Source organism: Ahaetulla prasina, chromosome 7 (genome assembly GCF_028640845.1).
Source record: "Ahaetulla prasina isolate Xishuangbanna chromosome 7, ASM2864084v1, whole genome shotgun sequence".
NCBI lineage: Eukaryota > Metazoa > Chordata > Lepidosauria > Squamata > Colubridae > Ahaetulla > Ahaetulla prasina.
In genome coordinates this window covers 9,287,963-9,303,926 of record NC_080545.1, presented here as the reverse complement: position 1 = coordinate 9,303,926, position 15,964 = coordinate 9,287,963, and the positions used below count along the sequence as shown (strand labels likewise).

The window sequence follows — 15,964 nt, the reverse complement described above, 5'->3', positions numbered from 1 at the left end:
CTGTTACCTTCCCACCAAAAGTGGTCCCTATTTTTCTACTTGCATTTTTTACGTGCTTTCGAACTGCTAGGTTGGCAGAAGCTGGGACAAGTAACGGGAGCTCACTCTGTTACACAGCACTAGGGATTCGAACCGCTGAACTGCCGACCTTTTGATCGACAAGCTCAACGTCTTACCCACTAAGGCACCACGTCCCTATAGGTTATAAAACAAGCTAATAATAATATAATTGAACAAACATACTGTTGTGACTCGTCCTCCCTCCTTTCCTCAGCCGGGCCCCTCCCGTCTCCAACCGGGCCTTTTATCAGACTCCGAATCTGATAATGAAGATGAACGGCCTGTCATGACTCCAGCCCCCAGCCCTGGCCCCATGCCCGGAGAGGATTCCAGGAGTGAAAGGAGAAGCCCGATAAACCTCACTCATACAGTGTGTGTTCCTTTGGCTTAGCCTTCAGAGCAGGAAGCCAGCCAGGTGCTGGAATCACTCGGCCCTATTCCCTCTGACCCCTCCCTTTCCCAGAAGCTGACAGTAGAGACAGCTGAAGACAATTCAGAGTGGGAGGTCTATTCTGTTCTATTCTATTCTATTCTATTCTATTCTATTCTATTCTATTCTATTCTATTCTATTCTATTCTACTCTACTCTACTCTACTCTACTCTTATTCTATTCTATTCTATTCTATTCTATTCTATTCTATTCTATTCTATTCTATTCTATTCTATTCATAATGCTAACGAAACAAAACTAATGCCAATTGAACACTTGCATTTTAAACTCCAAATAAAATCCTTTTTTTTTTAAAGCCACATCTGAATATTCCACCAACTCATTTTCACACAATCGGTGTTTTCAGTGAGATCATCCAAGCTGTGCTGAGCTAACGGCTTTTTTTCTCAGAGTTCAAGAGGTTGACAAAAGTGTCTTTCCTGTTTTCTGTCAGGTGTGGCCCTCCTGGATACGAAACAGATTCCGTTTCCTGCTGCACTCTCGGTCCCTCAGAAGTTACAAACGGGATCTGACAATTGAGACGGAAGATCAGAGAATCCCCTTCCAGTAAGAAACGGTGTTTTTTGTATCTTGTTGACAGAAAAAAAAAGAAAACCAGCTTCACGAGGCGAAACAGATCCGTTCTGTTTCCTTTCTCGTTCTTTCCATTTCACATTAACGGACGTAGTGTTGAAAGGATGCGTTTTCCCCGTACAGTTTACCCCGATTTGCGGATGTTGCAAAATAATATTTAGGGAGGGGAAGGTTAAGGAAGGAAGGTTAGGAAAAACAGCTGCATTGGATTGCGAAATTTAAATCTGCCTGTGGGTCTCAACTTTAGTTCCAATCATGAAAAGTTTCATGAAAAGTCAGTAATGGCATGTCCCGAAGGTGCTTTTTCAGGAGGCAATTGAACTTTTTTGTTTTTTTGAAGACGTTTCCCGTCTCATCCAAGAAGCTTCTTCAGCTCTGACTGGACGGTGGGGAATGGAAGGATTTATACGTCGTGGTCTGCCGGCAACCTACAGAGCTGGCAGCAGAGTAGGACAGTGAGGAGGTTGGGGAGGAACATGGGCCAGTCCTGGAATCTGGGGAAGGCTCGGACGGGGGCTCTGCATTGGAGGCAGAGAGGGGGCCAGGGCCATCTGGGAGTTATGTGCTGCCTCTGGAACATCCAGTGTCAGACATCAGTGAGGCAGAGGAACAGGGGGAGCCTGTTCCCAGCGCGAGCATGTGCAGAGCTGCCAGAAGGCAAGAACAGTTAAGACAAAATGGACGACTCGGGAGTAAGGCTTGGAGATGATTGGCCCCTCCGATAAGACAAAGGAGGAGCAAAGGCACAGGAGCCTTTACATGAAGCAACTTTGTTCGTTCTGGTCGGTTTAAATTCTGAAGCTCCGTTTTGACTCTGGGCTCCGTGTGGCCTTGCAAAACCTAATTGCCAATTAGGTCTTTGACAGCATGTCAAGGGAGATAAAGGTGGGTGCTTATCAGCCTTATCCCGAAGGACTGTGGCAGATGTCTGTCGGACTCTTTACAAACTATTTGTGACTCATTATGGGCTGTGAATGAACAATAATTCATAGCCGTTGGAATAAAAAGAGGGTTTTTGGGACTAATTGTGTGCTTTTTACTGCTCAGGAAGCCTAGGTCAAAACATTATACTCCTTGCAGTCAGCTGGTCATTTGCATCCTTTTAGAGAGTCGTTGAGGCCACTTGGAGGTTTATCTGTGTCCTCAGGGTCTCACCTGAGTGGTGCAAATGGCTGTGGAGCCTTCTTGGCTGCAGGATGTTTTTCTGCCCTGTGTCCTTTCACTGTTGAACGCAAGAGCAGGCTATTGGGGATGAGTCTGTGTTGTCTCCGTCTCAAACTGAAGTGCACATGGTTTTTGCAGTCTGCAATTTTTAGGGAAATCTGTTTATACTCCCACACCCATTTGCACTACTCACATGACCCTCAGGACACAAGGAGTATCAATCCTTCCCTTCCCCACTGTTCTGTAAGAGCTGAAGAAGCTGCTTGGATGAGAAGTGAAATGTCTTCAGAGAAAAAAACAAGAAGGTCCAGTTGCCTCCTGAAGAAGCACTTTTGGGACAACCATGACCTGGATGACTGAAAATCTCCATAAACTTTCAGTAATGACATGTCCCCCTTTTCTGAGTAGCGAACCGGCGCAAACCGGCTGAATACTACCTCTGGAAAGATAACCGTGTTTCAGGTGTCTCGGAGTATAGTCATGCTGGTCACATGACCACAGAAATGTCTTCAGACAATGCTACGTGACTCTGTGGTCTCTTCCCATCATCCCAAAAGCTTTAACCAAAAACTTTCTACTATTGACTTCACCCCATTCCTAAGAGGACCACAAGGGGCATGCATAAGCGCACAAACATGCCTACCGTTCCTGTCCTATTGTTTTTCTTTTTCTTCTTCTTATATATATATATATGCTTATTCGTCCTAATATTTACTCATATATATGTTTATACACTATATAATCTTTTTTGTATGATACTTATATATATTGTTGTAACAAAATAAATAAATAAATAAAATAGAAAATAAATAAAATATTTATATCCTTCTTGTCCCATTATCCCATATTACTCTATAATTCATAATATTAAGTTTGTACATTTTATACACTATCTTACATACATCTTGTACTTATTGTTTCTCCCCTCTCATCACTATTCGTTTTTTCTAGTCTTGAGCCACGAGCCTCAAGAATTTCATGCGCACAAAATTGGAAAAAAAGGAAATACACCAACAGAAGAAGAACTGATAAAGAAAATCTTAAGATTGTACCAAGATGGACAAATTAACAAAAGAAATTAAAGAAAAGGAAGATACAGAATATTATGTAATATGGGATAAATGGTACTTTCTTTCTACTTTAATAGTGACATGGACAGTTTTCGGGTTATGAAGGTAACGTGGGTCAATACAGGGGAAATAATTCTAACAGAATATTCATCTTTCTTTCATTCTAATAGAGGTGGAACAATAATATGCATAAGACAATGACTTGTATGTATAGTCATGTATAGCTTATACGTATGTGTAGTAGGTTTCTTACAAATTTCCCTGCTGTTAAAAATGACCTTCCTCCCATCCCCCAATCATTCTTTACTTTAAGGCAGGGGTGTCAAACTCAAGGCCTGGGGGCCGGATCTGGCCCACGGGGTGCTTATCTGGCCTCCGGGACCACCCTGGAAACAGGGAATGACTGCCCCGCAGTGCCTCTGACAGCAAAAACGGAGCTCCGTTTTCTTCCGAGTTTTGTTTTCCCTGGCAGAAGGTTGCAGGAGGCCGTCGCAGCCGAAAACAGAGCTCATGAGGGCCATACGTGGCACTCCTGAGCTCCGTTTTCACTGGCAGAGGGTTGCAGGAGGTCGTCGCAGCTGAAAACGGAGCTCTCAAGCCCCTGACACGAGTGATGTCACTCCCACCCTGGCCACACCCACCCCAGCCCCCTGAGGTCAAACACAACCCTGATGCGACCCTCAATGAAATCTCGCTTGACACCCCTGACTTAAGGTCTAGTCTCTATTTCAAGCCTATAGGTTATAAAAAGGTAAAGGTAAAGGTTCCCCTCGCACATATGTGCTAGTCGTTCCCGACTCTAGGGGGCGGTGCTCAGCTCCGTTTCAAAGCCCAAGAGCCAGCGCTGTCAGAAGACGTCTCTGTGGTCGTGTGGCCAGCATGACTCAATGCCAAAGGCACATGGAACACTGTTCCCTTCCCACCAAAAGTGGTCCCTATTTTTCTACTTGCCTTTTTTACGTGCTTTCGAACTGCTAGGTTGGCAGAAGCTGGGACGAGTAACGGGAGCTCACCCTTTTACACGGCACTAGGGATTCGAATCGCTGAACTGCCGACCTTTCGATCGAAAAGCTCAGCGTCTTACCCACTAAGGCACCACGTCCCTATAGGTTATAAAACAAGCTAATAATAATATAATTGAACAAACATACTGTTGTGACTCGTCCTCCCTCCTCTCCTCAGCCGGGCCCCTCCTGTCTCCAACTGGGCCTTTTATCAGACTCCGAGTCTGATAATGAAGATGAACGGCCTGTCATGACTCCAGCCCCCGGCCCTGGCCCCATGCCCGGAGAGGATGCCAGGCGTGAAAGGACAAGCCCCATAAACCTCACTCATACAGTGTGTGTTCCTTTGGCTCAGCCTTCAGAGCAGGAAGCCAGCCAGGTGCTGGAATCACTCGGCCCTACTCCCTCTGACCCCTTCCTTTCCCAGACGCTGACAGCAGATCCAGCTGAAGACAATTCAGTGTGGGAGGTCCCTCACTTCCTGAGATCTGAGAGGTGACGCCAGCAGAAGGAAGGGTGGGGCAGGCCTGGATAAATGCTGAGTCATGGAGCCACACCCCACAGCCTATATAAAGGACCTGCTTTTGGCATTCCAACCTTGAGTCAAGCAAAGTCTTATCGAGTTTGCTGATATCGGACCCTATCGCTTAAGTCACAACTTGGACTCCTGCCTGCCCTGATAAACCTCGAAGGAACTTGGCAAGCTGCAAAGGCTTCGTTGCCAAGTTTGTTACGGATTTCCTTGACTCGTTCGTCGGAGTGGGAGTGGGACACGACACATTCCATACCACCATTCCTGGCCAATGGCGCCTACAGTGAAGGTAATGGGTTTTTGTGTGTCGTACAGATGAAAGCAAAATTGTGACTGAAACACCACCCCTTTTTCTACATGTCACAATGTCCCACTCATGTTGAAAGTTGTACTGTTTGCAGGATCATCCTATGGCTCTGGTTCTGCCTAACACCTTTAAAGCTAAGACTGCCAAATCTTTTCACTTACAGGTAGTTCTCGACTTATAACAGTTTACTTAGCAACCATTCAAAGTTACAACGGCACTGAAAAAAGTGACTTATGACCATTTTTCATAGTTATGACCATTGCAGCATTTATTTATTTATTTATTTATCAAACTTATATACCGCACCATCTCCCATAGGACTCAGGGCAGTTCACAGGCATATTAAAACAATATAAAACAATATAATAAATAAACATTTAAAACCCAGATTAAAACTAAATATTATCAAAGCCTGATCACTAAAACAGTAAGAACCAATAAAACCCCCATTAAAATTTGGTTAAAACATTGTTCTTAGGCTAGATGTGATTTGCATTTGATTTGCATTTGGATGCTGACAACTGATTCACTTTTACGACGGTTGCAGGTCCCGGGATAACAAATGTCTCGCTTAGCAACATAAATTTTGAGCTCAGTTGTGATTGTAATTTAATATTTATAAGGAGAAGGACATTCTCCTCTAATGTTGAATTTACTTGTTGTCCTTTTGAAGATACTGGATGAGCCCTCACTAATCTATTTATTAGTTGGAAAGAGTGCAGAGAAGAGCTACAAAAATGATTAAGGGGCTGGAGGCTAAAACATACGAAGAACACTTACAGGAATTGGGTATGTCTAGTCTAATGAAAAGAAGGACTAGGGGTGACCTAATAGCAGTGTTCCAAAATTTGAGGGGCTGCCGCAAAGAAGAGGGAGTCAAGCTATTCTCCAAAGCACCTGAGGGCAGGACAAGAAGCAATGGGTGGAAACTAACCAAGGAGAGAAGCAACTTAGAACTAAAGAGAAATTTCCTGACAGTGAGAACAATCAACCAATGGAATAGGTGGCTTTCAGAAGTTGTGGGTGATCCACCCCTGAAGGCTTTCTAAAAGATCCTGGACAACCTTAATCTGAAATGATATAGGTCTCCTGCTTGAGCACAGGGTTGGACTAAAAGACTTCCAAGGTCCCTTCTAAGTCTATTATGCATGTTCTATTTTCCGTATGTCTTAGTCAGACATACTTATGTCTATGCTTTTGAAAGAAATAATGTAAACATACCCTATCTGGACATATAGAAATATGGCAGTAAGGGATCAGAACTGATCCAACATTTATTTAATATAATATCTTAATTATATACAGTATGCAATGATATATCATTTTCGAACATTAAATTAAATTTAAATAATACAGAACCAAATTGTCTTATAAAGGGCAAGTTCAAAGACGGAGAGTTAACACATTTATTAAGTCAACCTTTGGATTCTGGTAGGTCATGTCCTTCCAAGAATTCATTATCACCTATTTGTAACAATTTTGTGAAACATGATATATTCCAGACTCACAAGTTCTAATTTTGGAGGATTTAATTCAACAATATTGAATTAACATCTTTAAGAATTAACATCTTTAAGAATTAACTTCCTATCAAAGATCTGGTTCACCAAGTAATCATAGACAACTAAGAAAGGATTTCCAGGATCAAGTACAAATAATGTGCCCTAATGTTCCTTTGAGTTTACTACTATACTTCAGTATAGTGTAAGAACAGTTAAATATCAATTCAAGAGTCCCATACTTGCAAATAATTTACTGCTCAATTAAGTTTTTAAATCAGAAGAGACTCACCTGGCATTTCTTAAAACCTGAGACTGTATTTAAAATATTTCAATTTTCTATTTCTTGTACTTTATCCAAATTTATTTTGAAATTGCTTCTATATTATCAGTAATAATGGAATGTTGGTTCAATCTTCGTAAAAGTTCACAGATTTACAGCAACTGAATTATCAATAGCAGCAACAGATCCAGTGGGATTGTACAATTTCAGATTATAAGGGGAAGGATCGCATGTTTGAATGTGGCTTAAAAAAGAAAGTGTTTATGTGTAATTTTAACAATGTCTAGTACCATTCATCTTAATAACCTCATTCAATGCATGCTCAGAATTTTGTTTTCACTTAATAGAGATTTATATTCACATTTTCTCATGGTATTTTATTCTCATGGTATTTTATTCAGTATTTTAACAGATCCCTCTGTTAAAATACTGAAGTTTGCAGATGATGCAACTGTGATTGGTCTCATTCAAGACAATGATGAATTGCATACAGATAGGAGGTTGAACAACTAGCCTTGTGGTGCAACCAGAACAGTCTTGAACTAAATACACACAAAACCATAGAAATGGTGGTGGAGTTTAGAAGAAAACCTCCTGTACTACCACCTCTTACAATAATAGACAACACAGTATCAACAGTAGAGTCCTTCAAGTTTCTAGGTTCTATCATTTCTCAAGACTTAAAATGGACAACTAACATCATAAACATCATCAAAAAAGCTCAACAAAGAACGTTCTTTCTGCATCAACTCAGGAAGCTCAAACTGCCCAAAGAGCTGCTGATCCAGCTCTACAGAAGAATGACTGAATCTGTCATCTGCACCTCCATAAGGGTCTGGTTTGGCTCTGCAACCCAGCAAGACAGACACAGACTTCAGAGGATAATTAGAATTGCAGAAAAAACAATGGCTACCAACCTGCCTTCCATTGAGGACCTGTATACTGCACGAGTCAAAAAGAGGGCTGTGAAAATATCTACAGACCCCTCACATCCTGGACATAAACTGTTTCAACTCCTACCCTCAAAACGACGCTATGGAGCACTGCACACCAGAACAACTGGACACAAGGACAGTTTTTCCCCGAATGCCATTACTCTGTTTAACAACTAATTCCCTCAACACTGTCCAACTAATTTACTAAGTCTCTATCTCTTCCCACTTATTACTATAACTATGTTGCTTGTATCTTTCAATTTGTATTGTTTTTATTTGTTTCCTAGTACGATTTGATAGCTTATTTGTAACCTTGACTATCACTAAGTGTTGTATCTTTTTATTCTTGATGAATGTATTTTATTCTCTTTAATGTACACTGAGAGCACATGCACCAAAGACAAACTCCTTGTGCGTCCAATCACACTTGGCCAATAAAGAATTCTATTCTATTCTATTCTATTCTATTCTATTCTATTCTATTCTATTCTATTCTATTCTATTCTTTTCTATTCTATTCTATTCTATTCTATTCTATTCTATTCTATTCATAATGCTAATGAAACTAAACTAATGCTAGTTGAACACTTGCATTTTAAACTCTAAATAAAATCCATTCTGCTTTGTTTTTTTTTAAAGCCACATCTGAATATTCCACCAACTCATTTTCACACAATCGGTGTTTTCAGTGAGATCATCCAAGCTGTGCTGAGCTAACGGCTTTTTTTCTCGGAGTTCAGGAGGTTGACAAAATTGTCTTTCCTGTTTTCTGTCAGGTGTGGCCCTCCTGGATACGAAACAGATTCCGTTTCCTGCTGTACTCTCGGTCCCTCAGAAGTTACAAACGGGATCTGACAATTGAGACGGAAGATCAGAGAATCCCCTTCCAGTAAGAAACGGTGTTTTTTGTATCTTGTTGACAGAAAAAAAAAGAAAACCAGCTTCACGAGGCGAAACAGATCCGTTCTGTTTCCTTTCTCGTTCTTTCCATTTCACATTAACGGACGTAGTGTTGAAAGGATGCGTTTTCCCCGTACAGTTTACCCCGATTTGCGGACGTTGCAAAATAATATTCAGGGAGGGGAAGGTTAAGGAAGGAAGGTTAGGAAAAACAGCTGCATTGGATTGCGAAATTTAAATCTGCCTGTGGGTCTCAACTTTAGTTCCAATCATGGAAAGTTTCGTGAAAAGTCAGTAATGGCATGTCCCGAAGGTGCTTTTTCAGGAGGCAATTGAACTTTTTTGTTTTTTTGAAGACGTTTCCCTTCTCATCCAAGGAGCTTCTTCAGCTCTGACTGGTCGGTGGGGAATGGAAGGATTTATACGTCGTGGTCTGCCGGCAACCTACAGAGCTGGCAGCAGAGTAGGACAGTGAGGAGGTTGGGGAGGAACATGGGCCAGTCCTGGAATCTGGGGAAGGCTCGGACGGGGGCTCTGCATTGGAGGCAGAGAGAGGGCCAGGGCCATCTGGGAGTTATGTGCTGCCTCTGGAACATCCAGTGTCGGACATCAGTGAGGCAGAGGAACAGGGGGAGCCTGTTCCCAGCGCGAGCATGTGCAGAGCTGCCAGAAGGCAAGAACAGTTAAGACAAAATGGACGACTCGGGAGTAAGGCTTGGAGATGATTGGCCCCTCCGATAAGACAAAGGAGGAGCAAAGGCACAGGAGCCTTTACATGAAGCAACTTTGTTCGTTCTGGTCGGTTTAAATTCTGAAGCTCCGTTTTGACTCTGGGCTCCGTGTGGCCTTGCAAAACCTAATTGCCAATTAGGTCTTTGACAGCATGTCAAGGGAGATAAAGGTGGGTGCTTATCAGCCTTATCCCGAAGGACTGTGGCAGATGTCTGTCGGACTCTTTACAAACTATTTGTGACTCATTATGGGCTGTGAATGAACAATAATTCATAGCCGTTGAAATAAAAAGAGGGTTTTTGGGACTAATTGTGTGCTTTTTACTGTCTCAGGAAGCCTAGGTCAGAACATTATACTCCTTGCAGACAGCTGGTCATTTGCATCCTTTTAGAGAGTCGTTGAGGCCACTTGGAGGTTTATCTGTGTCCTCAGGGTCTCACCTGAGTGATGCAAATGGCTGTGGAGCCTTCTTGGCTGCAGGATGTTTTTCTGCCCTGTGTCCTTTCACTGTTGAACGCAAGAGCAGGCTATTGGGGATGAGTCTGTGTTGTCTCCGTCTCAAACTGAAGTGCACATGGTTCTTGCAGTCTGCAATTTTTAGGGAAATCTGTTTATACTCCCACACCCATTTGCACTACTCACATGACCCTCAGGACACAAGGAGTATCAATCCTTCCCTTCCCCACTGTTCTGTAAGAGCTGAAGAAGCTGCTTGGATGAGAAGTGAAATGTCTTCAGAGAAAAAAACAAGAAGGTCCAGTTGCCTCCTGAAGAAGCACTTTTGGGACAACCATGACCTGGATGACTGAAAATCTCCATAAACTTTCAGTAATGACATGTCCCCCTTTTCTGAGTAGCGAACCGGCGCAAACCGGCTGAATACTACCTCTGGAAAGATAACCGTGTTTCAGGTGTCTCAGAGTATAGTCATGCTGGTCACATGACCACAGAAATGTCTTCAGACAATGCTACGTGACTCTGTGGTCTCTTCCCAAAATCCCCAAAGCTTTAACCAAAGACTATCTACTATTGACCTCACCCCATTCCTAAGAGGTCTGTAAGGGGCGTGCATAAGAGCACCAGCGTGCCTACCGTCCCTGTCCCAATGTCCCCTTTGATTGTATACAATTCGTATAGTTTTTTAATACTTATGCTTATATATATATATATGCTTATATATCGTACAGTTATTTCATGCTTATGCTTACATATACTGTTGTGACAAATAAATAAAGGGCCGGAATAGCTCAGGCTGTAAGGAGCCTGTTATTAGAACACAGTAGCCTGCAATTACTGCAGGTTCAAGCCCGGCCCAAGGTTGACTCAGCCTTCCATCCTTTATAAGGTAGGTAAAATGAGGACCCAGATTGTTGGGGGGGCAATAAGTTGACTTTGTAAATATACAAATAGAATGAGACTATTGCCTTATACACTGTAAGCCGCCCTGAGTCTTCGGAGAAGGGCGGGATATAAATGTAAAAAAAATAAAAATAAAATAAAAAAAAATGCTAGCTCCCTCAGCTAAGAAATGGAGATGAGCACTACCTACTAGAGCAGGGCTGTCAAACTCCCAGCCTCCCAGCGGGCTGGGTGTTTTAAGCGCTGGCCATGCCTACGCCCGGTTTAGCGAAGGGGGAAAATGTCCCGATACGTCACGTGATACCGCCGTGATGACGTGAATTTGACCCTGTACTAGAGTCAGAAATGACCAGACAGGGAAAACATTTACCTTTTACCCCTTTTTCGCTTGGAGAAACAAGTGGGAGATAAACTCATTTGAACATACTCTCCTCCACTGTAGGAAAATATGAAATGGTGTGCACACAACCGAGAAAGATTAATGGCGTGCACTTACCCATGCTGAAATAAAACCTCAGATTTCCATAACCTGTCATGTCCATGTATGGAGTGCATAGTTTTCTCTCGCCTTCTCTGAGGAACACGGCGGATGAACCCGATTCCAAGGTCCCACATTCGTTGCCGATGATTGCTCCGGATATATCCCACCTAAACACATCCGAGAGGTAAGGATCAGTTCATTTCTCGTCTCAGTTTGAAAATACTAGGTTTTTTTTTACCTTTACAGTCTTAAAAATCATGAGACGGGATATTAAGGAAGGGTTACTATCGACCAAGGGGACGCGGTGGTTCAATGGCTAACCCGCTGAGCTTGTCGATCGAAAGGTTGCCAGTTCAGTGGTTCGAATCCCTAGTGCGGCTGCGTAATGGGGTGAGCTCCCGTTACTTGTCCCAGCTTCTGACAACCTAGCAGTTCGAAAGCAGGTAAAAAATGCAAGTAGAAAAATAGGGACTACCTTTGGTGGGAAGGTAACAGTGTTCCGTGCGCCTTTGGCATTTAGTGATGCTGGCCAAATGACCATGGAGACCGCTTCGGACAGTGTTGGCTCTTCGGCTTTGAAATGGAGATGAACACTGCCCCCTAGAGTTGGGAACGACTAGCACAATGAATTTTTCCTCTATTCAAGGGAGAGAACACCACAACCACAAGAAGGTTAAGTTGGTGGGAACATGTGATTAAGGCAACAGAAGAAATAGCGAATGGTGAGCAGTTATGGAATATGTAAAGCATTAGCGTAATACTTAAATACTTACAATACTATAAAGTATTTAAAAAGCCTTGGTAAGACTACATTTGGAACATTGCATGCAATATTGGCATATTATAGAAAAGATGTAGAGATTCTGGTGCAGAAAAATGCAGCAAAGATGATTAAGAGATGTTTGGAGGCTAAAACATTTGAAGAACGGTTGCAGGGATTGGGTAGGTCTTGTCTAGTGAAAAGAAAAGACTAGGGGAGACATGATAACAGTGTTCCAATATTTGAGGGCTTGTCATAGCGCCTGCAGTCAATGCTTTAATGTAGCTGTGTCTTTTTCTGGAGTTGCATGTTGGCAGCTTTACAATCCCAAGAAAAGACAGGTGTTGTGACCCAGATTCCTGGACTCGGACTCCTGGACTTGGATGATTCAGAAAGTGAGGGAGAAGACCTGGCAAGGCCTGTTTCTCCTGGGCCCTCTCCCTCCCTGGCACCCACCCAAAGGGAGGAGGAGGGGCCGGCAAGGCCTGATTCTCCCGGGCCTTCTTCTGATTTGGCAATGCCCCAAGAATAGTTTTGGCTTGATGCAAGACTGCACAGACGTGACCGGCACGCGCAGCAAAGGAGGCGTTGGGACAAAGCCAAAGAATGATGAGTCATGCAGTGACATCTACAGACACTATAAAAGCAGTAGGTGGAACTTCCTGGCTTTTTGTCTTGGACAAAGCAGTGAATTTGCGCGGGCAAACTGTATCAATGGAGGGAAGAATATATTCGTGAGTAACTCTGGCCTTATCTATAATTTCCTAATTATCTCCAGAGACTTGGCAGGCCCGTGGGTAGACGTGGCCAGAACATTTATCTATGTAAATAAATTAGAAAAGGAGGCCTTTGACTGACTCTTTGTTGGGAATATTGGGGGAGGGAAACAGAACAACAGGTGTGATTTTTAAAAAATAACATCAGGAGCTTTTTATATCGAGATGGATCTCAAATCATTCAGTTTTGGTCACTATGCAATAAAAAAGATGTTGAGACTCTAGAAAGAGTGCAGAGAAGAGCAACCAGAATGATTAGGGGAGTGGAGGCTAAAACATGAAGAACGGTTACAGGAACCGGGCCTGGCTAGTCTAGTGAAGAGAAGGACCAGGAGAGACATGATAACCGTCTTCCAATATTTGAGGGGCTGCCACACAGAGGAGGGGATCATTCTGTTTTCCAAGGCACCCGAAGGCCAGGCAAGGAATAATGGATGGAAACTGATCAAGGAGAGATTCAACCTGGAAATAAGGAGGAAGTTTCTGACAGTGAAAACAATCAACCCATGGAACCGAAGTTGCCTTCAGAAGTTGTGGGAGCTTCATCACTGGAAGCTTCCAAGAAGAGACCGGGCTGCCATCTGTCAGAAATGGTGTAGGGTCTCCTGCTTGGGTGGGGGGTTGGACTAGAAGACCTCCAAGGTCCCTTCCAACTCCGTTAATCTGTATATCTGTTTTTGCTTGTGTCATCCAATCATATACTTATAGACTTCCTAATAGGCTCATTTACTGCACCATTCTTCATCTTATAAAAGCAGATGATTTGCAGATAGGGTGAAAACAGGCCAAATTAAGTTTTTAAAGACAAGATTTATAATGTTTCTATTAGTATGCATGGATTCCATAAAGGACATGTGTTGAAATGAGCTTAGAAAATCAGGATTGCTGCTTTATTGGGATATCTCCCAGGAAACCCATTTAGCCTAATGTTGACTGGCAATTAGAACTGCTTAATTGGAACAGATGTCCCATCACTTATAACCGTTAGAGATACCATTCTGCGATTTAAAATCGTGAAATGATACCCATGTTTACCGCCAGGCTCAATAAGCGGTAAATTTCTAACTAACCTCAAAAACTTTGGGCAGATCTGAAAGTTCGCAAGGCTAAGCCTTAAGTAGCGTTTACAACAGAGGTGGGTTTCAGCAGGTTCTGACCAGTTCTGGAGAACCGGTAGCGGAAATTTGGAGTAGTTCAAAGAACCGGTAGTAAAAATTCTGACTGGCCCCGCCCACCTCTAGTCTCTGCCTCCGAAGTCCCTGCTGATTGGGAGGAAATGGAGATTTTGCAGTAACCTTCCCCTGGAGTGGGGTGGTAATGGAGATGTTACAGTATCCTTGCCCTGCCACGCCCACCAAGCTATGCCACACCCACCAAGCCACACCCACAGAACTGGTAGTTTAAAAAATTTGAAACCCACCACTGGTTTACACATTTAAAAACAATACAGCAGGGATCTCAAACTCAATTTCATTGAGGGCCACATCAGGGTTGTGTTTGACCCCAGGGGTCTGGGGGGACGGGCGTGGCCAGGATGGGCGTTCAGTCATTCTAAAACCAGAGTTTAAAATGGATCCTTTAGCCACTCTGGAAGTTTGCATAATTGACTTAGTTACTTAGAAACGGTAGGCAACAGTCCTGCGTCATCATAAAAAGTAAAAGGAAGAAAGGAAAGGTTAAAAAGAATAGTGCTTATACTAAGCTTGCTGTGCCACTGGTTCATATTCCTAACTTTAGGAAAGTAGAGAAATCAAACTGTACAAAATATGGGTTGGAAAGGGCATTATACATCAGTCTCCTCATTTTATGCGGAAAAGCACAATTGCGACAACACTGGTACTTAAAACATTTTCTTAGCTTTAGATGTTTTGACTCACCTCCATAATTCAACAAACATGGGTCCTCTTTTAATAGCAATGATTGATTTTGGACTAAAAAATGACATTCCTAGAATCTGATGGCTTCATTCCTTCATTCCTAGCTTAACCACATTTTCCTCTTCCTGTTGATCTGACTTCTTACACAATTATACACTTTCCCCCTTTTTTTTTTGCCAGAGCTCTGGCAAAAAGTATCTGGCCAACTTTAGCCCTGTTATGCACAGCATAGAAGGGCCATTCAGGCAGTGAGATAAATGATTTAAAATAAATTTAACTTGGGGTTCAATTTATTTTAAATCATATATCTCACTCTCTGAATGTCCAAGATGATTAGGGGACGAAAAGATACGAAGAGCAGTTGCAGGATTTGGGTATGTCTAGTTTAGTGAAAAGAAGGACTAGTGGTGACATGATAGCAGTGTTCCAATATCTCAGGGGCTGCCACGAAGAAGAGGGAGTCAAACTATTCTCCAAAGCACCTGAGGACAGGAGAAGAAGCAATGGGTGGAAACTAATGAAGGAGAGAAGCAACCTAGATCTAAGAAGAAATTTCCTGACCATTAGATCAATTAACAACTTACATCCAGAAGCTGTGAATTCTCCAACACTGGAAGATTTAAGAAGAGATTAGACAACCATTTGTCTGAAATGGCATAGGGTTTACTGCCTGAGTAGAGGGTTGGACTAGAAGACCTCCAAGGTCCCTTCCAACTCTGTTGTTCTAAATTCATGTGGCCGGCATGACTAAATGCCAAAGGCGCACGGAACACTGTTAGCTTCCCACCAAAGGTGGTCCCTATTTTCTACTTGCATTTTTTAAGTCAACCTATTTTCCAAGGCACCTGAAGGCAGGTCAAGAAGCAATGGATGGAAACTAGTCAAGGGGAGAAGCCACTTAAAACTGAGGAGAAATTTCCTGACAGTGAGAACAATAAATCAGTGGAAGAGCTTGCCTTCAGCAGTTGTAGATGCTCCATTTACTGGAGGCTTTCAAGAAGAGACTAGACAGCCATTTGTCTGAAATGGTTTAGGGCAGCGGTTCTCAACCTGTGGGTCGGGACCCCATTGGGGGTCGAATGATGATTTGCCAGGGGTCGCCTAAGACCATCAGAAATATGGGAAGTATACTTGCGAGTCGAAGAATCGCGCTCCAATGGTTGACTCCACAAGCCAGCTGCAGTTTCTTCAAATCGCTAG

The 15,964-nt window shown here is 42.8% G+C and overlaps 1 protein-coding gene across 2 annotated transcripts in view; it reads right to left on the bottom strand.

Moving 5' to 3' along the window:
- Positions 1 to 15,964, bottom strand: part of RELN (reelin) — a 457,527-nt gene that overhangs the window by 183,587 nt on the left and 257,976 nt on the right. For both annotated transcript variants that reach the window (XM_058190565.1, XM_058190566.1), the window contains one exon: positions 11,367 to 11,518. In XM_058190565.1, coding sequence (XP_058046548.1) covers positions 11,367 to 11,518 — 152 coding nt within the window. The remainder of the gene's footprint in view (positions 1 to 11,366; positions 11,519 to 15,964) is intronic.